General features: G+C 51.7%; 1 protein-coding gene across 1 annotated transcript in view; it reads right to left on the bottom strand.

Annotated features, from left to right (window-relative positions):
* Abcg1 (ATP binding cassette subfamily G member 1) overlaps positions 1 to 23887 on the bottom strand; it is a 59662-nt gene extending 35775 nt beyond the window's left edge. The window contains exons 1-2 of the mRNA XM_050142556.1: positions 23707 to 23887; positions 17170 to 17413 (exon numbers count right to left, since the gene is read on the bottom strand). Coding sequence (XP_049998513.1) covers positions 17170 to 17413; positions 23707 to 23748 — 286 coding nt within the window. The 5' untranslated portion in view covers positions 23749 to 23887. The remainder of the gene's footprint in view (positions 1 to 17169; positions 17414 to 23706) is intronic.
* Between the last annotated feature and the right edge of the window lie 311 nt (positions 23888 to 24198).

Raw genomic sequence — 24198 nt, 5'->3', positions numbered from 1 at the left:
ATATAAATGGTGTTATATTGTCTCTTCCAGGGGTGGTTTCTCACCACATATATATATAATATATATAATGTGTATATATACATTTACTATATATATATGTATGCATGTGTATATATTGTCCAAGAGACTAGGCTCTGCTTCTTTGCACAGCTCTAGAATACTCCATGCTGAGTGCATCTGTGGTTGCTTGCTAACTAACTCCTCTTTCTAGCCATGGCACTTGGTGCTCAGTATGGACAGGGCTGACTCCAGCCTGCAGTGCTTCAGCAGCTGAAGGGACCTGCAGTGCTGAGCACTGAACTGTCTGCACGCTCATCATGGGCCTCAGCCACTAGAGTCACCATAGCAAAGAGCTCCATCTCCCCGCCCTTGGCTGGGCTGCTGCCCCATGTCTCCTGCCCATTTCAGGCTAATGCTGGAAGCCTCCTGCCACCAGTCCTGCATGTGACATGCTGAGCCTCAACAGCTCAGAGCCTGCTGTTTGTCGAGCTTCCATCTGACCCCTATCTATGGAGACCCTCCTTGTATCGGAATCAGCCGCCTGTCTCCTCATTTAGGGTAATGTCTCTATAATTGTGTGAAGACTACTTTATGCCCTGAGGATTAATATTAGCAATTAAAACTGGAATAAATGGGGGGGTGGCTAAAGAAATAGCCCAGTAGTCAGGGACACTCATTGCTCCTGCAGAGAACGGAGTCTGGTTCCCAGCACCTAGGCTGGAAAATCCACAACTACGTGGACCCCCAGCTCCAAGGGATCTGATGCCTTCCTCTGGCCTTTGTGGGTACCAGCACACAGGCATATACATGAAAATAAAAACATAATTAAGAGCATTGGAATAAAAGGACCAGAGATTACCAAAGGTCATAAAAGTCTAATTCTGCAGTAGCTGGTGCATCTACAGGGCATGAAGGCGGGGTTACTGTCGTTTATCATAATTCAATCAACTCTGCTGCTGCAGAAAGACAGACGTGTCCATCTATGTTCCTGACAACGGGCTCACAGCACTTTGCAATCTACGAAATTTGCATGACTGGACAAGGGCTTTCCTAGTTTAAAGAAATTATAAACATGGCTGTGCATGTACAGACACATACGTGTCACTGCATCAAGGTGACACTTCCCACGTTCTGCAGGTCAGAGCTACAAAGAAAGGACAACGCTCATGTAGTTAGTTGTTTCTCAGCCCCTTACTTCAGACTTGAAGCTATGACTGTGAACCCCTCCCTCCCTCCTGTCCCCCCCGCCTCTGTCTCCCTCTCTCACTGCCCTGGAGCTGACCTGCTCTGGTTATTGTTTGTGCACATGGACTGAGATTGTTTTATGAAATATTTATTAACAAGTGAATTACTAGAGCAGCTTGGCTGTTTTGCCCGGATCCCTCAGAATTGAAACGCCTCAATGATAATTCCTTTCAGAGCTATTCTAGATCCACAGAAGGCTCTAAGAAGCTGCGTCCCACAGGCACCTTCTGTAGGAGTCTGCAACTCAGCTCTTTGAAGTTCGCATGGCTGGTTCACAAATGGAGAGGCCTTGTGATCTAGAATGTGAAGAAACCCCCGTGCTGGCACTAATTCAGGAGAGGTGGCCCCTCCACAGCCTCTTCACTTCAGTTGTCCACACCAATCCAGAGCAGAGTCCCTCACCTGCCCTGCACCTTCTGGGATGTTCTTGCTAGGACACAGATCTTGATCAACTTCAAGGCCAAGCCAAGAAGAGGCAGACAGGGAAGTTTATTGCTGAAGCAGCCCTTTTTCTGGCTTTATCCTGACCCTTCCATTAGCACACCCCCATCACACTTCCCTGTGAAGACAGTCTCCAGAAAGGGGAAGTCTCAGGAGAGAGAGGGAAACACATTTGAGATGCTAGGTTGCTCCATCTAGGCCTCAGGCTGCTCCCTCCTCTGGCAGGGCTCCCACATGTATATCCAGGCTCTAAGGGAGGGGGGAGCTCCCACCTATGATCTAGGCTCTGTGCTTTTCCATGCCTTCTTCTCATGCATGGCATGCTAGCTTCACTCTCTTGGCTGCTCTGTTAACTGCCCTGATCTCCTCCTAGCCCCACAGTTAGCAAGGGAAGTCACCTGGCCTGTACTTCCTTGCAAACATCAAGAGTCAACCACATACAGAAGGCCCAGTTGGCCCAGAAGGCTCCCCTGGTGCGGCCTCTTGATCACACTCGGTGAGGACTCTTCCTTTTTCCAGCAGTCCCAACTGAGAAGACAAGAGCTTTCTAGTTCCCTAAGCATGTGTATAAGTCCACCAGTCACCTGACGGGCTGGTCCGCGGTTCATGAAGAGGTACATCTTGCTAAGAGAACAGTCTTTCCTTTGGTTGCTTCGTCTGTCCTCTTTCAGGGGTTCTGTGACTTAGTTCATCCCGCCCACTCCCTGGTACAGAGCACGGTCATGTAGACTTCTCAGGAGGCCTGCGGTTGTACCAAGGTACATAGGGTTCATCAAACTGCCATTCACTCTGGGTACCTGATGCCTCCTCAGGGTCTTGAGGACAGCCATGGGCCAGCAACCGAGGAGTGCTGTTGCCAGGCACGGGGTGTTTACATCTGTGTCTCACCCACCCCTCTGAGTCTGACTCTAGCAAGTCACCTTCTGATACCTCCTTCAGGCCCCTTGCTGGTTCTGTATGTGAAGGTACTTCCCCCACGTAAAGGTCATCCAGGGCCTCCAGTGGGTGCTTTCCACATTAGTCTGGGTAGGAACGTGGGCTGTTTGTAAACAGCCCCAGATCTCCATCAGCAGGAATAAGAAGAAGCCTCCATTGCTGTCGTCCCTTCCAACCCATCTCCACACACTAGGACCAGTGTGGCCTTATCTATGATCCAATGGCAATCTTCAAAAACCAGGGATTAGGATCCTTATGCATTGGAATCTGTCATTATTTAAATAAGGAAAAACTGAATGCATTGCCCAAGAGTGAGAACTGCAAAGTTAGACAATATGGAAATCAGGCTGCAGGAGACGTAGGAAACGAAGCATCCGGGGCTTCTGTTGCAGCATTTTGCTGGCAGGGCACTGGCTGTGCCAACTATCTGCAGGCTTTCGTTTTTCTTTTGTGCTAGGCACTAAACCCAGGGGCCCTGCTAGAGAAGTGTGCTCTACCACTGACCCATCCCCCATCTCTGCCTGTTTCTTATTTGATCCGAAGAGACTGGACCAGAGGACTGTGGGAATGCCTACTGTCCTGATGTACTATAGTCAAGTTCTGAGAAGTTGTCTCTGTAGGGCTTGGCACTGAGAGAGACCAGCGAGGCATGGGGTCTGGATGCCGTCTTCTCAACACCAACCCTGCCCCCGCCTGAGCTCCATGACACATTCTCACCCTGGAGGCCACCTGAAGCTCTGCAAATACTTCTGTTACTTGCAATAGAAGGCTAGTTTTCTTCTAGCCAGAGATAAAGAGGGTTTACAGGGAAAAGCAAAGAACTCCCTATTGGAATGGCTCTTCTTTAGGCTTCCCTCCTGCCCTTCTGACAGGACAGGGCCCTGGAATCCAGGGACAGGTATATCTCCCCAACCCATATGATATCCTCTGTGACCATCCTCAGTGTGAGCTGGCAGGCAGGGATGGGGATCATAGCCGCCTCGTCTGGGGTTTCGGCAACATGCTTCCTGACTGGCAGATGGACCCCACCATCACCACCACCAAGGGACATTACAGCAGTCATACACAAGGTGGGGTTGGAATGTCTCTCTGGGGTCAGTGAGACAGAAATAAAATTCATACTTTCTTAAGTAATAGTAACAGGAACTGCTGAACCAGGTGTTTTGTCTCACACTCAGTACCGAAGTCTGCTGTCCCTGACGGATGCCCTGGGGACAACAATTCACAACCCAAGTCCCCAGGAAGGAACAGGGCTGAGCAGGGCCTTGGGTTCACACTGATGTCAGCACTAGGCCCTCCCCTCCTTTGGAGGGGAGCTTCAGCATCTCTCTCTGACCCTCCAGTGTCTTCCAGGGCCGGAGGAGCTGCTGACAAGCAGGGGCTGCCTGGACCACTGTGAGTAAGACCCAGTCCTCCCCTAACTCTAGGACGCTTCCTGACAGTTTCTCCAAGGATCAAGTGTGGATCCCAAGTGGGCAAGCCCTCCTCAGTGCTCTGAGGCAGCACAGCTCAGGATGAAGTCCCCCAGTGGAAGGGTCTGCATTGCCAGGGGGATGGGAATTCCCCCCACTGCACACCCCATAACTTGGAAGCGCCGGAGTAGCACCAAGTCAACTGCATGCCAAGCCCTCGATCCCACACCAGCAAAAGACATGCAACAGCTTCACAGGTCGCTGCCCCACCATGTCCGCTCCGAAGGGACTGCGGAGCAAAATGGATGAGCTCCTGTGGGCCACGAGTCTTCTCCAGAGGGAGTTACACCGTTAGTCTGTTATTACCCATGATGCTTAGCTTCTCCATTCTATTATTACCCATGCTGCTTAGTTTCACCATTTCATTCCAGAGTCAAGCTCTATCTAGATGGGTCTAACCTCAGTCCATGACTTCATGCAGCTCCAAACAGCTATGTAGACAGTCCAACAGAAAAATTGTAAACTTACTTAGAGCATTGTAAATGTTTTGGGAAAAAAATTCAAACTTGGTTGTGGAATTCTCAAGCGTGAACTCTACGGGTGACCATGACAAAAGGTTAGACACACCCGTGAGGTACTTCAGTGTCTTCTCTCCGGGTCTAAGTTTGGAAAGACGGTTTTCCCTAAGGGAATCTCAGAAAGTCAAAGTATAGGGTGAGAATGGCATCTGCCTCTAGAACTTTCTACCTCAACCCTGGCTGCCCAAGTCCTGGGACTTTTCTTTCCCTTCTGCACTATCCCTAACAGGCCAGTCTATGAAGCAAGCACAGCACTGTGGCACTGATTCCCTAGGGAACACACAGGCCTCTGGGTCTGACCTCCCCATGGAATATGCCCCACTCCTACTTGTGGCAAGCTTGCTGCTGTCCTGGGGACAGAAAGGGATCTATTGCACCTGAATGTCCTGAATCAATGGGCTCTGACGCTGGTAGGCTAGCCTGGGCTCCATCAGGATCCCATGCCCATTGTTCTCACCACGTATCTATGAAGCTCAGAGTGTAAGGTTTTCAGAAACCCATACTCCCCTCGCCAGGCCTAGAGAGTGGTAGGGTAAAGGCCACAGACACCCATGCCAGCCAAATTCCTTCTGAGCCTGCCTACACCCCGATGCCCTCTTAAACCTGCCCCCTGTACCCTCAGTCCCGTGGGTGGAGCTGAAGGTCATGCCAGTCGTGTGTGAGTAAGTGTGGAATGTTCTGTTCTTGGCTGTTTGTTCTCCCCAAGCACGGCTTGCAGGTGTCACCTGGGGAGACCTGTTGGGGGCCTCCACCCCTGGAAGCATCCAAAGCTTGCCAGACTTGTCTAGGTTCACTGCTTCCTCCTTGCTGAGAGCTACTGTAGGCAGCAAGCACAAGTGTGTTCAAGGTCACTGGTGGCCATGATCATAGCTGGTCACTTGACTTCTTCAAATGACTTCAAGGATCAAACGGAAGGACTTGAGGAGTCAAATCTGGGCTTTGCCATGGGGTCCCTCCTGTCATGAGCAGGGTCTCTGAAGCGTCATGCTGTGGTCTCTTCTTTGACTGGGGGGAACTGATGCTGGGGGACAGCCTGGCTGGCATCCCATCCTGTCCTAACGCTGCACCATCATCCTCAGCAGCCTTCCTCGCTTATAAAACCCCGCTCCCCTCACAGCCTATGATGACCGCACACAGGATTCTCAGCATCATAAGAGGGTACCACCTGGAGCAGAGGTGATGGGATGTCATCCTCACGCACTGCTTTTCTGGGTCCAATTTGAGGAATGGGGTGCTAGAATCCTGGACATCACCATACACCCCCAAATGACCAGAAGAACGTTCTAGAATTTTCATGGCCAGCTCCTTGACTCTGAAGATACCACTGAACCAAGGCTCCTCACTTGAGTGCCTGTGGGAGCTTGCATGGTAGGCAGGCTGGAGGGCGTCTGTCTGAACAATGGAGATTACTCTAGAAGTCCATGTTACACATAGACATATTGAGGTAAGGTCAGAATGGAGATTGATCCGGGGCTTGGCAGGTAGTCACCCCGATCACTCTGGGCTCTACCACACACGGACCTGTAACCTTGGTTGGGTCTTGAACACATCTCTTGTGACAAACGCAGTGGCTTTGAGGACACATGGCCCACAAAAGGCTGACAGCAACCACGCACTGGCTCCTTGACTTCTAAAGCCTGGGATCACAGCAAACTTTCGTTTAGAATGACTAAGGGGCTTTTAATCCACTGCAATGATTCTATTATGATTGGTTTCTGATGTGGCACACAACCCTGTTTATTCAGCTCTGCCTGTGGAACACTAGGCTTTGTGGGTGTCAAGCTGTTTGACCCACTGAGATAAGGCTTATTGCTGTTGTGACTGCCTGCTTTATAGAGTAAGTAAACTCACCCAGTGTCCTGCTGGTGAGTTGAGGAGTGAGTTTTACAACTCCATTCCCAACCACTGGACTCCTTACTTGGCCTTATCCTTGACTGGGATGGTGTTAACTGGTGTTAAGTCTTGGAGTCATTTTATTAAGAAGAGAGACAAAGAAGTGAAGTTCAAACCAAATGCAAAAGTTGTTTAATTTATTTTAGCCTTTTTTTTTTCTTGAGTAAAAAGGGAAATGCATTTTCTATAAATTTGTAAGATTACTGAACTTACTGTAAACATCTGTAAACCCTGGCCTCAGGTGTTGAGGCTGCTTCTCTGCCAACACTTTTGCCTTCCCCACTGCGGCTGCCAGTTAGAGAGTGGGTACAGCTCTCTCCTGTTCACTCATGAAGATCCAGCCACAAGACAAAAATACACAGGGCCTGAGAGTCTCACATCCTCCCTAGATGACCTACATTAACCTCTCTCAGGAGGCAGGCTCTGAAGTGTAATGTTGCTTACCCAGCTCCGTTTCGATGGCGGAAATTTCCACCTGGCCACTCACGAAGGCTGATGCTTAAATATAAATATTCTCCAAGATGCAAAACTCATCATTCAAAGACCTGAAACTTCTCAGCGGGCCACTCGGGTGCGACATGGCAATGAGCTGTCCTGTGTAAGGCAGTGCCAACTCCCAAGTAAGACATGTTTATCAATGACTCTGAAAAGAAGGCTAATTCGGTTCTGATAATGGCCACCGGGGAGACTCAGCGTAAGTCTTAGAAAGGCGGCTGTGAACCTCCGAGAGGAACGTGACTGGAGTTGTTAGGGACAGAGACCTACTCCCGTGGTCCTAACAAGCCATGCTCAGCCACCTACCCCCAATATGCTGAATAAAGAGACAAAATAGTGAAAAGTAGAGAAAGGAGATTTATTCGATATAGCCTCATTGGGAAGAACAAATAAAGAGGCCCAGGGACCCCCAAGTCCACCTTTAGGGCATGGACAAGAGGCTTAGGTGTGAGTAGAGGGCAGGAGGTGTGACCATAACTAAGCAGCTGTGGTCAAGTGTCTTGCCACCCACCATGAATCCATCATTGTCTAGGCTCTGGGCTCTCCTGCACAGTGGTCTGATACATCAGAAGTGCATTCAGTTCAGGCTTGGGGAACAAGGGCCTCTTTGGCTTTTCCCTTCTCCTAGCCTGAGATTCTTGGGGGAAATTCCAATGTCTTGGGGACCAGTGTTAAAGTCCATCGGCTGTAGGGAAGGGCACAGGGTCTCCCCCAGACTACTCAGGTAACAGAGAGCTTGGAGACCTATGTGGCACAAGGCTCCAAGGCCCCGCATCCCTGTCCCTCACTAGATGGAGCTAAGGACACCTCTACACAGGGTTCTGGGCATGCGTTCATGTGAGTGCCATGTGTGTCAGTGTCTTCAGCAACACTGTAGTTATCACAAATGCACACTTCCCTCTTTTGACAGAGGTTTCCGCCCACCTCCCTGACAAGCCCCACTCCGGAAACAGAAGGGGGTTCACTGTACCACTGTTACTCCCCACCATCAAGCTCCAGCTTCCGTCAGTCTGCCTGCCGTCAGTTCTGAGAATTGACACTTAGGAGCCATCGTCTCGTTTGCAAAAGGTTAACTCTACCACCACAAAACGAGGTAGAGAAGCAAGCCGGGAAAAACACAACCCAGAGAAGTCACCAGTCCCAAGGGGTCCCCTAGCATTTGGGCACGAACCCCAAAGGTTGAGCCGGCCATAGGTATGATAGTGCTTGGTACTTCACAAGGTGCCTAAATTAAGCCCAAAGGAGTCAGCAGGCTGGTGTCTCAAGAACGTCCTGGTCCCCAGGGAGGGCATGACATGGCCACCCATGTCCTGGACTTCCAGTTATCTGAATGAGAGGACCTGTGTTTTCCTCACACCTGTGGGTTCACAGACACAGCTTCAGACACTACAAAGTGTAGCCCTGGAGTTCAGCTATTGTTTGTTCCCTGCCATGCCCAGATTGGAAGTGACTCAGCTGGGCCAGGGAAGCCCTCCGGATTCCAGCTGGCTTAGCAGAGCCACAAACCAGTCTCAAAGGGAAATTCTAAGGCTTGGGAACCCACCCTGGTTCTTTTCCAGACCATATCATAGAGAAGAGGTGTGCCTCTTATGCCTTCCCCTGCTCTGAACTTGAAGCAAATAAGACCATTTCCAAGGAGTCACAGGCCATCAGTGTCTCTCAGAAAAAGGTGTGACCTGGAGCTATGAGCTCTCTTTGACTTTAACAGTAGTTTAGAAGCCCCCCTCCCCCACCCTCAGACCCACTTATACCTGGAAGTCTGATCAAAACTTGAAGGGCATAGCCAGCATGCAAAAAAAAAAAAAAAAAGCCCCCCCAAGCATTCGGTTCTGGTATCTGCTGTCTTCTGTGTTTTTCCCACCCAGTCACATCCCCCAATTAAGCTTAAACAGGAAACAACCCTGTATATGTCAAAATATTCATCCAGTAACATGTCCTGCTTCAGCGCCTTCCTGTTGGGAGAGTTCTCAGTTCCGGGTGCCTTTTGGACCTGGAGTGGAGCGTGGGACCAGGGGCTTTGCACTCTTCAGGAAGGTCTAGCATCAGGACCACTTGAGCCCCCTAGAGCCGCAACATCATCCTCTTAGCAACAGTGCTGCGGCCGACAGCCAATCCCGCAGCTCCTCGCTGCTTCCAGCTAGAGGTTACTAGCGAGCGTTGACCGATAGTAACCCCAACGCTGGCGGCGGTGGCGGGCAGGCACGCACTGCGCCTGCGCAGCAGCTCACACCTGCCCCGCCTGCACCTGCCCACTGGAGGAAGCAGCGCCTTGCTGTGTCTCCTTCCAGTCATTGAGAATTCAGTTTCCTAAGAACTCAAAGATTCTGCAGGCAACCTCCACTGAGCCTGCAGCCAGGGTTACATGTGGGCAATGGAGCCCGTGTGTCCTGGCCGCCTGTAGGAAGCACACAGGACCACAGAAGGAAGGGAGGGGTGTTCTAAGCAATAAAACCCGTGATAGGGCTGTCACTTGGCTGGTGCCTCCAATACTGGGCCATGAAGATAACAGTTGGCTGGAATGAACTATTCGCTCATTCATATTCATATTTATTCTCTCTCGCACTCTTTCTTGCTCTCTCTCTCTCTCTCTCTCTCTCTCTCTCTCTCTCTTCCTCTCTCATCTTGGAGAGCAAACAGAGATCCAATGGATCCTGGAGGCACTGACGGTCAGTATTCTGGACTCTGGGCAGATGCCAAAGCTGCCACCTGTCCAAACCTAAAAGACCCCCCCACCCCTCCAGGACCTCCATTGACACATGCAAAGAGGCCTTTGTGGGGACACCTGACAGTGTTTATCTCCTGAACAAGGACACGACACAGGTCATCCTATGTGGGTCTTGGAGGCAGAGAGCTAAGCTCTGAGGTAATGAGACAATGTGGGAAAGCACACAGTAAATAAACAACAGCTATTTTTAACTGCAACCTAAGCACGACTCCCTCAAAAGTGGGAGAAGAAGCGCAAGACTGAGACACCCCACAATTCGTGCTTGGATGCCTGGCCCAGGCACTTCGGGGCAGAGCCACTAGTGACAGACAGAAAGCAGGTGACTCACTCTGCGTCTCCACTGAGCACCACCCTTACCGGTTACCTAGAGCAAGAACATTCTGGGAGGAGAGCTCATCTCTGCCCTGTTACCCACAAGTGTCACCGCGCTGTGTAATCGCAAAGCAAAACTGGGACCTTGTTTCTCCACCGGCCACATGTTCCTCATGTCTTCTGTCAAGGTTGCCCACCCTGGTGCACTTGGCGACTGTCTTGTCCCCGGTCCGTTTCTTACACTGTCCAGTTTGTAAGCCCATTTCAAGACTAAGATGAGTTGTTCCGCAGAGTTCTAGAAGCAGGACCTGGGCCAACACACGAGCTCAGGCTGACTTTAGCGCACAAGCATGTTCTGAGAAGGAGCCTTGGGCAAGCACGCCCATTGCTGTCCAGGAGTCTCAGTTCCTGGTGATTGAAGTGAACGAACAGGCTGACTTGTGGGCAGGGATGGTGCGGACGGCTCGCCCCTTACATGGGAGTTCAGACTAGGGCAGGCCCAAGACGTCTGCTGGCTCCACGATCTAGATTCTAAATATAGGTCTTGACTGGATATAATCATAGCCTCGATAGTCTTTTTTCTAGCATATCTTACTGTTGACACTGAATGCCATTTGCCCCACTGCACAGAGGTAGCTAACAACACAGCTGGTGCAGAGGGAAGTGAAACCGTTGGCTCTGGATCATGTGGGACGGAACCAGCGGGGCGCATCGGCCGTTCTTTTCTCTGGAAAGCCCTTTGACACATTTTCCTCACAGGGGCAAAGCACCAGCATTGGATACATGTAATTTGAAGATGCATTTTCTTTCGCACACAGTAGGGGTTTTTCTCAGCCCTGTCTCCTGAGGGACGTGCCTTGTGACCACCACCTCGCTCGTGTGGCGTAGCCTGGACGGTATTTAATCTGACCCACGTGGTTGCCTCTTTTCCTTAAATAAGCGAATCTGTTGGTGTAAGAACTGAACTCAAAGAGAGCAGGTGTACGGTTACTAAAACATTGTTCCCCTGCCAGTTTACAAACAAAAGAAACGGTTTTATGTTCAGCAAGCTGTCAGCTGCGGTTATTTCTTGAACGAGGAGACCCAGCTTCAGTTTAAAAGGACTTTCCGTCTCAGAAGGTGGACATTTCTGGAGACAAGCCCACACTGAGGTGCTGAGTGCAAGCAGGGCACAGGGCGAGCATGGCAAGAATGTCCTTGGAAAATTAAGTAGTGACACCAGCGTCCGGGGAGCAGCGGCGCACAGGCCTGCAAAGCCACCCTGCAGAGGCCAGATGGCTCCAGAACGGGGACATTCTTGGGAAAGTGACAATGAGGTCACATGCCCAAATAAAGAAATTGCCCAAACAGAGTGCTCAGGAAACTAAGAACTCAGGGCCAATGTCATCAGGGCGCCTGACCCATGCCCAGAGGTGTCGGTCCTGGCCACACAATGCTTTGGATACACACACCTCTCACCCCAGTTCTCGGCTGGAGAGAGCTAGCTTCTCATGTGGGGGGACAGAAGGGAAAAGGTGTGCCAGGCAGAAGACAGGAGGCACAAGAGCCTGGATGCTGAGACGAAAAGCTAGCAAGTCGACGGCACCCAGCAACCACTGCCCTTGAGTCTGTCCCGAGATTCGCCCATTGTGTTAACTCCTTATAACCAAGGGTGCTGCTCTCAGGACCCTGAACAGATGGCCTGCCCATCTGTCCCCAGGAGTCACCAAATACTGAAGAGCTAAGAACTGGCTTCTGGGTTCACCAAGGCAACAGATGGCCATTGGTAAACTCTTGGAAACACTAACACCACAACAGAGTCTCTACAAGCAGGTTGGGGCTATCCACTGCCGGACAGGGTTAGCTACGACCCTAAATAAAGCAGACAGTGTCTTAAAGCAATTTCCTTTGGAAGCCAAAAGAAAACCTAGCATAAGACAGGCCTTGAGGCCCAAAAAGAGTTCTTCCATGCTAGGGGACCGTGAATCCCCCTTGAAACCCGAGCAACCCATCGCTGTCTTGGGGCTCTTTGGAACCTTCCCTTGCTGGGCTGGGTTCCCTTCCTATGCCCATTCGTGACTTGGTAGAAATCCAAGCTCCCTAATGGAATTCCTGAAAGGGGTTTATTAATGGCACATTCCACTCATTTTAGCCATCCTGTAATGACAAGCCTTGGGAAGCGTGATGGAAATAAGGAGAAAGCAAACCTTAATCTGAGAAGGGTGTTTAAAGGCCTTTCATAACCCAGAAGCAAACCAAGACAGATGATCGGCTTGGAGCTGCCCAGACTGCTTCACTCCTTCCTGTTTGGGGGGGGGAGGGGGCAGGGCTGACACTGGGGGACTCGGTCGCAGCAAAGACTGTGGTGTGTGTTCTACTCTGTATATAGAGTGTGGCGACATAGCCTGGCCTGGCTGAGGGACAGTAAAGAAAATGTACTGAAGGCCCAGGTGTGATTGTGTTTGTTCCCAACCTAAACGCCACCAGGTGAACTTTGTAGGTGTATTTAATTCCTAAGAGCCATGTCACTTGCTGGGGAGAGCACGCTCCCTGCCATTAGCTCCTTCACTGGCATGGCCACGGGACAGGAGCATCTCACCAGAGGGTGGAATTTCAAAACCCTCCAGATAGCCTTATCAATGACACATCCACCAGGACCACAAGATAGGAACCTCGGCAGTCACTCACAACTCCATCTGTCCTGGAGTTGTTCAGGGTGAATCCTCCATCGGGCGTGATGCGCATGAGGTTCCTTACAGGCAGCCAATCTTAGTTTGAAATTCCACAGACATGGTTTTAAGTTGGTCCTTCCTACTGCCATAACCTTGAGATGGGCAGAGGGGTCAGAACTCCTCCTGAAACAGCCTCAGGAGCCAATCAAGGAGTTCCCTCACGCAGCCAGCTATGCAGGAAACTACCCAGACGTGATAGGTGGCCAAGGGGACAATCTACAGAGCACTCCAGCTCTTCCATCTGGCACATTAGCCAATCTGTCCTAATGAAAAAGAGACCACTGTGTGGGTGGCAAGAGCCTCCATCCCTCTCATCCACGCAGTTTTGCCAGGGGGATCCTGGGCCCCCTGTCTTCCGGTGTCGTTCTGGCCCGAGGGCTAGACCTCTCCCTTCAGTCCCCGATCACAACAGCCAGTGTGACGGCACCAAAGGCGAGATTGTTCCGAGTCATTTGTCCCATCAGCTCACACTACGTGAGTGGGTTCCTTGAGGGAGAGTAATTAGCAGATCAGAAGCCGGTGAGGTGCTCCTTGGGGTGTGGGGCGTCCCCCCGAGACTGGCTCCTTTCACAATTATGTTCCCTACCAGGAATCTATTACATGATCTAGTTTTTCCTCCAAAGACATCATTAATCACAAGATGAAAACCTAAGCACAATTGAAAATACATGTTTGCCTAAGCACTGTCAGGGCTTAGTGGTTTGTCAAGCTTCCCAGATGTGAGCCAGAGTGCCCTCCGCAAAAGCCCCAGATACCGTCCGTCCCTTTCCAAATCCCCTTCCTCCCAGCAGCATGAATCTGACATTCTTTTCACTCTGCCTGCTTTCTTTGAGATGACAATGTGCTTACAGTGTTATTGTCTTCAGAAGGCTCCACATTCTTAGAGAAATTGTGGAAGAAAGTGGTTCCCAGGGGGTCTACAGAGGGGTCCAGCATCTCTCCGGATAAGGGAAGAGAGCAGCTGGGTCCCCTCTCTGACTCTGCCTTTGGACAAACAGCCTCTGCTCCTGGACTCCTGTCCCCTGCACTGATCTATCCATCTGATGGGCCAGATGCTCTCAGCGTTCCTCATTCACACAACTCAGGAGTCGTCCCTCCAGCAGCGCTGTGGCAGCCAGCCCCAGAGTCACAGCCAGCCCGGCACATCACGGTGAATCCCAGAAGCCAGCAACCAATCCACTTGATATACAGACAGCAAAGCTAATCAGGTGGCAGCAAGGAGAAGTGGCTTCTACTCTGAAGGGCACCTTGGAGCCACACAGAGTGGATGGCAGATCCAAAATCACTATGATGGAGAAGGGGAAATGGAAAGAGCGGCCAGGAAATGACCTCACAGCTCCAGTTACTGCTGGAACCTGTGAGGGTCGCTAGCTATTGGAGGGGCAAAGCAGCAAAGGGTCCACATGGGGGGAGCAGAATCCGTGGGCATTCAGGAGCAGAGGTGTATGTGTGTGGGGGGGTCATGTGGCAAACGGGTAAGGAATCCAGAGGTATGTGGAGCATGTTAGCCAGCCTGATGCCTCATCCTGGGTAAAATGCACGCTTTATTGTCTGCCTGCTACAGTGGCGGTTCCGAGGCTATCAAACCCCTCGATCCAGAATCACCAGGATGCAGCCCTGGAGAGCACACTGGAGAGAGGTTACAGGGGCCTGCAGTCACGTCATTCACAGCTGATAGAACAAATGACCGGCTTTCCTTCCTGCAGCTCTACCAGACTATTTCCCAGGGACCCCCCAGCCTCCAGGAAGAGCCCCATTCCCTGCTGGCTGCAGGAAGAAGACCCAGATGGCTCAGAACAAGGCAAGGCCTGGCCACCATGTTGGGCTTCACAGAGTTCGCAATCACCACCGTGGTCTCCGGACCACTTCTCTCTAGATCAGGAGTCCGGCCAAGCCCCTTAACCACTCTCTGCCGTAGCTGCCCCCATATTCAGCGAGAAGAAGATGGGCTCTTCTTTTTCCATTTCAGCTTCTCGCCAAGGCATATAGATTCTGAGTTGTAGGTCTAGCAACGAGGGAAGGACAAGGCACACGGTGGGGAGGGCCCCTCAGTGATGCCACTGCAGGGGAGGAAAAGGGGAGCTATGGAAGAGGTCAGCAAGCCACACCTCGCTGGTTGAGCAACCGACAACAGGGACACACCAGACGGAGCGTGTCTGTCATCCCCTCTGACTCATGGGCAAGTCCCACAGGGCTCGCGTTCGACTCCTCCCACGCCTGAACCCACAGAGGTTACTACAGGGCAAATGGCCACCTGGCTGAATGTCCATGAAGACACTGAGGATGCACTCTTGCTGGCTGACTCTGAAGGTGAATGCGACCTGTTCACCATCAGAGGACGTGAGGCGGACACAGCACGGGGGAGCTGCCCCTCCTGGGTCAAGATTTCTGTGCTGGGTTTCAACTCAAGACACTGCGATGGTTCATCGAATGCCGGCTTGCTAGGATTTAGAACTACCATGGCAACAAGTGTCGGGGCACTTCTGTGAGGGATTACCTAGACTGTGTTAATGGAAGTGTGGAGACCCACTCTAAATGTGGGGGGGGCACTGTTCCAAGGGCTGGGGTCCTGGACTTCATGAAAAGAAGAAAGAGAGCGAGCACAAGCCCTCATCTCTCCTCTGCTTCCTGACTGTGGGCACAACTGACCAGCTGCCTCATTCTCCTGCTGGCATGACTTCTGCTATGGTGGGCTATCCCCTGGACCTGTGTGCCCACACAGACCCCTTCTTCCTTAAGTTCTTTCTGCCAGGTACTTTGAAAAGTGACGCACGCCCAAGGCTTCACACATCCGAACCGCCCCATGGCAAACCGCCTTCACCTACAGCATGGGTTTCCAAACCCCACCACAGCATCTCCAAGGCCACACACAGAGCTCGCTGTGTGTCTCACGGGTCTGCCACGATTTACCTGCATTAACCAACGAGGCCCACTTGGTACATTTTTCTGTAAAATCTGTATATCCCTCCCTTGCCATTCCAGTAGGCTCCACAGAATGGACTTGTGGCCGAGCCCGGTGCAGTTTCCTTCTTAACAAAACAGGCCGACATCTGGGAATGTGGGTGTCAGGTAACATGCCCTACAATCAGCCCTCGAGAGGGGACAGGGCCTGTTCCTTGGTTGTGCAAACCCAGACATAATCGTTCATAACCACCGGGCTCAGAGGTCCTGGGCATTGACTTCTCAAGTTTCCAAAATTTTGTTTACCACCGAGACCAGATTGCCCCTGCAAATGATCTCACAGGCTTAGCTTCAAGAGGCAGAAAAACAAAACCAAGGGAAGAAAAGAAAGAGGAGAAGATGAAAACCATGAAAAGGCTCCAACTTAGCCCTCTTAAAAAGCAAGGTTGTGCCAATATTTAAGAGCTCCTCCCTTCAACTCCCCTCCCCAAACTAGTCTTCCAGTGGCACCTGAAGTACTCTGGATGTCCGAAGTTCCTTTCTGACTTCTGATTTGTACAAGGTGATTCAGTGGCTGGCAGGGAATGCCTGGTCTGTTCCACGGTTACCCCCTACAAACAGCAGGTTAGACTAGGAGCCGAGAACCAGCCGAAAGAGGCGTGTGCACCCAAGCTCCTTCAGCATCAACACGGTCCCTCACCATATGCTGCTCCAGAAGCCTCCGAGGCTCCATTTTCCCATTAATGGACACAGTTCACCAGCACCACACACTGAAGAATCCTCCCAGGAAGGCCATGCCAGACTATGGAATGCTCTTGAACAACTGAGTGTTGGGAGGCAACATACACTTTCTCTGAATGGCTGGAGAGCAATTCCACCCTGAAAGATGGGCATAAGCTGAGCATCCTTTAGGGAGGCCCCTCAGAGCACAAACCCACGCTAGCAACAAGTAAAGCTGCTGCTGGGTGAGCCCTGTGCAGTTCTTTATCCAGGCCCCAATACTGGAAATCCAAGGTACTGGAACTCACTCCTCTGAGCACTACCAGTGGAAATTTTCATATGACTGAGTGTGACAACTCACAACCAAAATATAGATGCAGGAGAAAAATGCGTAAAATTACCTTCGGGTGTCTATATCCCTAAATTGTCCAAGAAACAGATGATTGTCATGGTCACGTTTGACTCCTGTCCCCAAGGTACCTCATTATGGATATGTACATATTGTCTAAATCCAAAATATATATGCAACCAGCAGCATTCCGACAAGGGACACTCAATCTGTACCAACATCATCAAAGTTTAGAGCCACTGTGACTTTGAGACTGTCTAATCTAACTTGTGTATTTCACAAGAGAGAAGTGGGTTGTGCATCAGCGAAAGGAAACTGGCCAAGGCAGGGCTGCATCAAGAACATATCTTAGCCTTCCAACTGCAGCCCGAGACTCTCCCCAAACACGCTGTGGCTTCCTTCACAGGCTCTCCCCAAGCACCACCACCAAGCCAATGACTTCCTTCCCTACCTTTCTTCCTCCACCAGGGTCCCTCGGGAACGGAGTAGGAAAGGTCCTTGAATTCGATGTTGACAGCCGCCCTTCGAGGCAAGGAGGAGAAGCGCTGGGCCTCTGTGAAGTTGTTGTCCACTTTCTTCAGATGCCCGTTTAGCAGATCTGTCTCAACGTCGTCCACGTTGCTGGACATGACCTCGTCCACCGACACGCACACAGACTTGGGCTCCGTCATCGCTGCAGAGTAGCTGCTGGCATTCTAGGAAGCAAAGCGGATGCGGTAAGATGTGTTATGTGCTCTCTGGGGAGAAAGAGCATCAAGAGACCTGCCCTGCCGCTGGGCTCAGGGTCATCGATTATCCATAGGGATACTTTTTAAACTTGGAGAGTACCTTTGTCCCCAGAGGAGAGAGAGGCCACCTGCAGGAATTGTCCCAGCTAACCATCACTCTTGCTTCTAGTAAAAAGGACACCGGAGATAAGAGGCTAAACACACCTACAGTCTTCCTTCAGGATCACAAAATCTGATCATAAAACTTCCCAAAGTGACTCGCTTTCCTCTAGGAAGAAGGGAATGAGCTACCATGGAAAGTCACCTCTTTCCGGTCTACTCAAAAACCTCAGTGAAGACACACGAGGCTCTGAAGAAGGCACAACTGACACCGGCTTAAATATTTAGAGCAAGCTGTTGTCACATGTTCCCGTGTCATCTCCTGACGTGGCTAGGGCAGCATTACTAAAGTCCTGGCGTGTGGGGGCTGGTCGCATTCTACTGTCACACGTTCTAGATCCCTTGTAATTTCGCTCCACTGTATCTTCCTAATATGATTGGAGGGCTGGAGGCAGAGAAACTGAGGCACAGATGACTTAAAACACAGTGAGGTGCTTCCTATATTACCAAGGCACCATGTAGCTAGCTAGGTAGGGCTACAGACAAGTGCCACCACTCTCTGTTACACGCAGAGCCCAAAACTTTAGCTTTTAAAGCCTTTTGCAAGGCACCAAATGCACATAGCGGGTAGGCCAAGACCCAGGAGTATTTATGCAAAGCAAGGGCTTTGCTTTTCTAATGGCTTGGCCGCCCTGGCCTGATCAATACGCTTCAGGAACCTCCAAACGCAGCAGCAGAGTCCTGAGGGGACAAGTTGTTCTAAAGTGATTCTAGCTGTCTCCTGAAGCCAGGGGGAACGTCCAAAAGAACGAGCCTTCTGCAGGCTCAGCCAGCTGCTGATAACAAACAGGGGTGGGGGTGCGGAGCCCACCCCTCAGCTCTTCTGGTCACCAAAGCTACCGACTACCCCAGGACTGGCGAGGCACTGCTGCTGTCCTCTGTTCTAGAGAGGACACACATGCCATTCTTCTTCTGTTAGTTTACTAGCTATTTCCCTAAGATTGCTTACTATTTACTACTATTTCTTAAAAAAAAAAAAAAAAAAGAGAGAGAGAGAGCTATAGTGGATTATCTGCAGAAAGTCTCACAAAGGGATGGGGAGGTGACTCGGTTGGCTGGATATGCTTGCCTAGCGTGCACAAACCTCTAGGTTTCTCCAGAGCACCCCCTAACTCTAGCATTTGGGAAGTGGGAGAAGGAGGGCTGGAAGTTCAAACTCATTCTCCGCTGTGTGGTGAGTTCGAAGCCAGCCTGGCTACACAAGACCCTACCTTAAGGAAAAGGAAATGACCCAACAACAAAAATCTCTACAAGCCCAGCAATTCAACCCCTCCACATACCCACCAAAAACGTCCAATTGAGTCATAGAAGAGCTGGGTTTACTATCATGGCATTTGGGGGTTCAGAGTCTAGTGGTAAGCTTGGGGGGTTGTATATTTAATACAAATGGGGTGTGAGTGAGGCAGACCCGGGGATTCAGGAGCTGTTGGTGATGAAAAAAGGAGATTGCACTTCAGAAAAAGATATGAGAACCACAAACATGCACTCACCTTCATGAGCATCTCCTAATTCTCACTGACACGCCTACCGGGTGAATGAAAACAAAGGCTGGAGGGAATCCTTGAAATCTAGCTCAGGGCATCAGGCATGAAGCATGGATGCACCTTTCAGTACCAATAAAAGCGAGTTTATATGTGCCCAGAACCATGGCTGTGCTGAGACCCACAGAGACCAGTGGAGAGCCTCCCAGACAGCCTCTGTGGATATTCATCAGGTACCCTCCCTGACAGGGCTCTTGTAGGGATAGGTGACTGTCATAGCTCCGTGGTCCTGCAGGAATGCGCCCATGCAACTCAGAACCTACCAGCAGGCACAGGGACCTTCCCAAGACCCATCCACTGTCATGGCAGGTTTATAACCACAAGGGCTATGGAGGAGCCTGGGAAGCACCAGGTGCTGGCTTCAGGGCTAGGGTGTCCTATGGAGCACCAACAAGGCAGTCAGCCAAGGCCAGGTCCCTCCCACCCTACCTTGTCATGAAGAGGAAGTACCACAAGCTTGGCTCCAACCCTGAGAGAGGGGGATAGCCCTTCTCCATCATGGCCCCCGAACTCTACCCTTAGGTTCCAGCTGCTGTGGGTAATCCCTCCTTCTCCCTCTCCACAGACCCCCATCATAGGTGTCCAACCCCAAGGAAGCCAAGAAGGGATTGTTGCTTCCTTTTCTGTTGAAAGCCGCAGGAACAAGGGGGGGCCTCACAGCCATCACCCCACCCACGGGGTGTGGCAGATATCAGACAGGCATCAGGCCAACATCCTGGCCTTCTCCCCGGACTCTAAATGCACACGTCCATTCCCTTGACAGACTGAACACCGGATAAAGCCAGCCAGCTAGCCAGACACAGACACGGACTCAGGCCCTCACAAGCTCAAGTTCAAGACTGAGTCTAGGGAAGAAAGCAGCCATCACAACAAGATTAAGTAAAGGCCATGGAGGCATATTAGATGCAGACCAGACCCTGGGGCGGGAGCCCAGTACAATGTCTGCAGAAATAGTCTAGGCTGAGATCAGTGAGATGAGATGGGGGCCGGGTTGTGGGGGCTGGGTTGTGTGTACCATGATCCCTGCAGGGGGCCTCTGTGAACAGTGGGCATGGACCACGGAGACGTAGACCTATATCTGGAATGTGAGTTGTGGGGTGCAGTGTGGGAGAAGGCAGGAAGTAGGGTACTTGGCATAGACGAAATGAGAGAGGCAAACTCTAGAAAGAAATTATGAAGATCAGTGGGGTCTCTCTCTGACCTGGCGTGCCAGGCTCAGAAGGCTAAAGCAATCACCTGCAGAGCTAGGGATGGGGGTACTTAATCGGCAGTGGTAGCAAGAGAGGAAGAAGCCAGAGTCAGCTACTTAGGATGTGAAGTGCTCAAGAAGGAGACCACGTGCCTGTACTTGCTAGGCAAGTGGCTGTAAACAGCAGTGGCTAAGATTCAGTGTGTTCAGACCACTCCAGCCTGCAGCCTGTGCTCTTAGCATTTGCACAGCATGGGGCGGGTAGGGGCAACTCCAGTTTGAAAGTGGGGGGAGGGGGCAGGAAACCAGCAAGGTGAGCCATCTAGCTCAGAACCTCTCAGTCAGAAGGGGTCCAGATCCTTGTCTTCTCTCACCCAGCCATTTGAGCATTGCTCACTCTATACAGCATGGGTGCTGGCCAAACTGTCCTTTAGAGTAACCGGCACAGCAAACAGGAACTCAGGCAGCCTCTCCCTGCCCCATCCCCCTTCAGCAAGGACACTGGCCCCACCCTTCCTCCGCTGGTGTCCAGTGGCCTCACCCAATTAATAAAATCATAAAAACTGATGTGATGAGGCAGTGGCCTGTCACTCCAAAATAGACCAGCTCTCTGGAAACACATCCTCCGAAGAGAGCGGCTAGCTAGCAATGTAGGTTACTGTGAGCTCTGCCTCAGCCTCCTGAGCTCATTAAAAATAAAACAAACACCTATTCCCTCCTGCGCTCTCCATTGGCTGGTCTGTTCCCCTGCCTTCCCATCTGGACACTGTGCCCTCTCCTCGTGGAATGTGTTTTGCTGATAGAACAGATGGTGAAGGCAGGAAGTCCATTCCTGGGGACTCTGTGCAGAGGGGACTCTGTCCAGACTGTTGCTGGGGGCTGCACAAGAGCATGCTTCCCTCGGCTCCGGGGTAGGGTATGGAGAGTGAGGGCTGCGTGGATGCTAGGCATCTGGGGACACCAGAGTAGTGGGGAGGAGGTCACATGCAGCCAGCAAGCCTCACCCACTGGGAGACCCCTTCACTGGGAGGCATCCAGAGACAGGAACTTCTCTCAGCACACTGGGGCGGGGGAGTGGGGGCTTCTCTTCTCTCTGTGCTCCCTTGCTGCCAACTACGACGCTCACCTAGATGGCACTTCAGGACATCCTGGGCACATCAGAAGAAACCACGCTAACCCATAATCACAGCAATTCCCCACAGGAAAAGTGTCCAAATGTCACAACCCAAGCTAAGCTTAAAGGGCAGTTTACACTTGAGTGACCACTCACGATGTCACAAAGCTGTAGTATTACATCTCTTGGGGACACATGCCCACCTTTTGTGGCCCTGCAGCCTCAGGACCCTAGTACTCCTGGAGCTCTGGCCGCCCTCTAGGGCTCTCTCCAGACTTGTAGCTCGCTCAGCCAGCATGGCAGGACCTCAGGGCAGAGGAGACTAAAAGCAAATCTTGAAGTCTTGTTATAACTGAGATAGAACAATAAAAAAAATAGCCTGGTCTTTGTTTTGTGCCAGTAACACCTGGTATTCCTAGTCATTGCCACCTCTTACTCCCAGCCAGGTCCCACCAGGCTGGTCCTGTCTGGTGTCCAAGATTAGGCAAGATCGATGGATCCAGAGAGGTATGACCACAGGCAGATGGATATCTTAAAATTAAAACCAAAGTGCCAGGTTTCCAGGAAGAAGATTCTTTTCAAATATATCAATAGATTTCTTGGGGAATTAAAAAAAATAAGCCCAGCCATTATGATATCTGTAACCTCACAGCAGAGGTCCAGGCTGTATCAAACCATAACGTTATAAATCAGCATAAAAACCTGTATCCTTCGGCATTCTGGCTCATTTATCCACACGTTCAAGCCAGTTCTAAATGACGGCATGTCCCTTGCAGAGGGAAGCCACCAAACTTCCTCTATTTGCAACGATCATCAATTAGCTTAACTTTTCGTTGCCAGCAGAATCCCCACATTGATAGATAAACGCGCAAGGGGCAATTTTTCAGTGTTACCCAAGACAGCCACTAGATAAAAGCGAGTATCTTGAGGAGAAGCGATTCCTGTTCTCATTGACTCTGACGTGTGTCAGAACCAGAGCACACACCTCAAGGTTGGGAATCAGCTTGGGGGGGGTCTTCCTCTCTGCCTCACCCGACCCCCTGCTAACCACCACTCCAGAGCATCTTTGCTCCACTCCGTGGGTTTACACAAAATCATTACATAATGAGTCGGCGGGGCTGGGCTCGAGGAGAATTCTACAGTAACCTGTTTGGAATCATCGGATGCAGTTGTCAGAGCAGAGCATGCGCACAAAGCCTGGTGCTTTTTTTTCCCTCTAGAGCTCAAGGCAAGAGGTAACTGTCGGTCAAATCCTACTGAGCCTTGCTGACTTCAAATACAGGATGCTAAAAATGAAATAAAGGGGAGGGACTGTGCAATGTGGGTTTCCAGCGTATGGGAAGGCGCAGGCAAGCTAGTAACAGAGCTGGGAAGCACAGAAAGGGATGATCCGGGTGGGAATACGGAGGGCTAGCTGTTTGCACTCCACACAGTCTGAAATCAGCTTAAGAGGATATTATCCGCAGCGTCCGCGTGTTAGGCGGAGCCGGTAGGGCCAAGTGTAAGACCAGACCGGTGGTGGGCTGTGGTTTTTATTGTTATGTTCGCTTTTTTTCCGGGTGCACTGAGGGACCGTGAAAAAGGAGACGCTTGCCCACCTCTGGGAACAGAGCTTGTCTAGCAATTAATTCAGTAGCACCCAGGACTGGTACCTGGGGTGGGGGTGGGGGAGTAAATGCCCACACCCTGTCCTCACCCCTGCTGGGATCGCCCTCCTCTGTTTCCCCTGGGACTCTGCCGCCTCCTCTGAGAGTAGCTGTCCTTGGGGAGCGCAGGAGAAGAGGGTCTGTTTCGTGGGGCACAGCTCCTCTTTTTGTCCCCCACTATGCCCAGTGCTCCGGAGGGTGGCGCAAGAAGTCCCCGTCGCCTGCCTGCCCCTCAGAATTCCCCAGGGAGATCCGACTCTCCCTTCCCTCGGGCTAGGTCGGCATCCCTTCCCTGGGCGCCCCAACGTCCCGAGCCCCTCACCCAGAGGCAGACAAGTCAAGGCCATCTGTCCACTTGTGAGGCTGCTAGCTGCCCCGCGCCCCACTCCGGGTTCCTCCACCTTCCTGGCGCCCTAAGCCAGTGCAGATGCACCCTGATGCTCCAGGTGGCCGGGGCGGAGGCGAGCGGAGCAGGACACCTCTCCAGGGCGCCCAGGTCAGCGCCCAGAGGACGCGCTCCTAGGCGGTTTGTGTGAAGACCAGTGTGCGGGGGTTTTGTGTTTCCTGTTTCCCTAAACCCCAGCCGCGAGTGCAAAGGATGTGCGACTCACCATGGCGGTGCCGACCGAAAAAGCGGCCATCAGACAGGCCATGCCCCGGGGGCGGCGGCGGTAGCAGTGGTGGTGGTGGTGGCGGCGGGGTGGAGGCTGCGGGCGGTGGGGAAGAGGTTGCAGGAACGAGGCTGCGCTTGCTCCAGCTCCACGACCGTGCTCGGCGCGGGTTCCGACTGAGCCCTGGCCCCGCCCCGGTTCTCGATTGGCCGGCGCGGAAGGGGCGGGACGCCGACAGGTGCGCGTGCTCTTGTTTTGCTCCTGTTGCAGAGAGGCTGGAGGATGCCTTGGACTGGGAGCAATAGGCTAGGCCGCTAACTGGGTCATACACAACCCCAATACAGAGACCCCACAACAAGGGCTGGGCCAGCGCAACTCTAGGCGAGTCAGTGGGGGTGCCATACAAATCAGGGGTCCTTGTTTAGGAAACCTCCTGGGGTAGCTTGAGGAGCAAAAGAATGGGGAAGAAGGCAGGTGGCTCTTTTCTTTTGC

This window comes from Alexandromys fortis, unplaced genomic scaffold (assembly GCF_014885135.2).
Source record: "Alexandromys fortis isolate MF-2015 unplaced genomic scaffold, M_Fortis_MF-2015_v1.1 scaffold_9, whole genome shotgun sequence".
In the NCBI taxonomy this organism is placed as follows: domain Eukaryota; kingdom Metazoa; phylum Chordata; class Mammalia; order Rodentia; family Cricetidae; genus Alexandromys; species Alexandromys fortis.
Note: the sequence above shows the minus strand (reverse complement) of the source record. Positions and strands in the feature narration are given on the sequence as shown.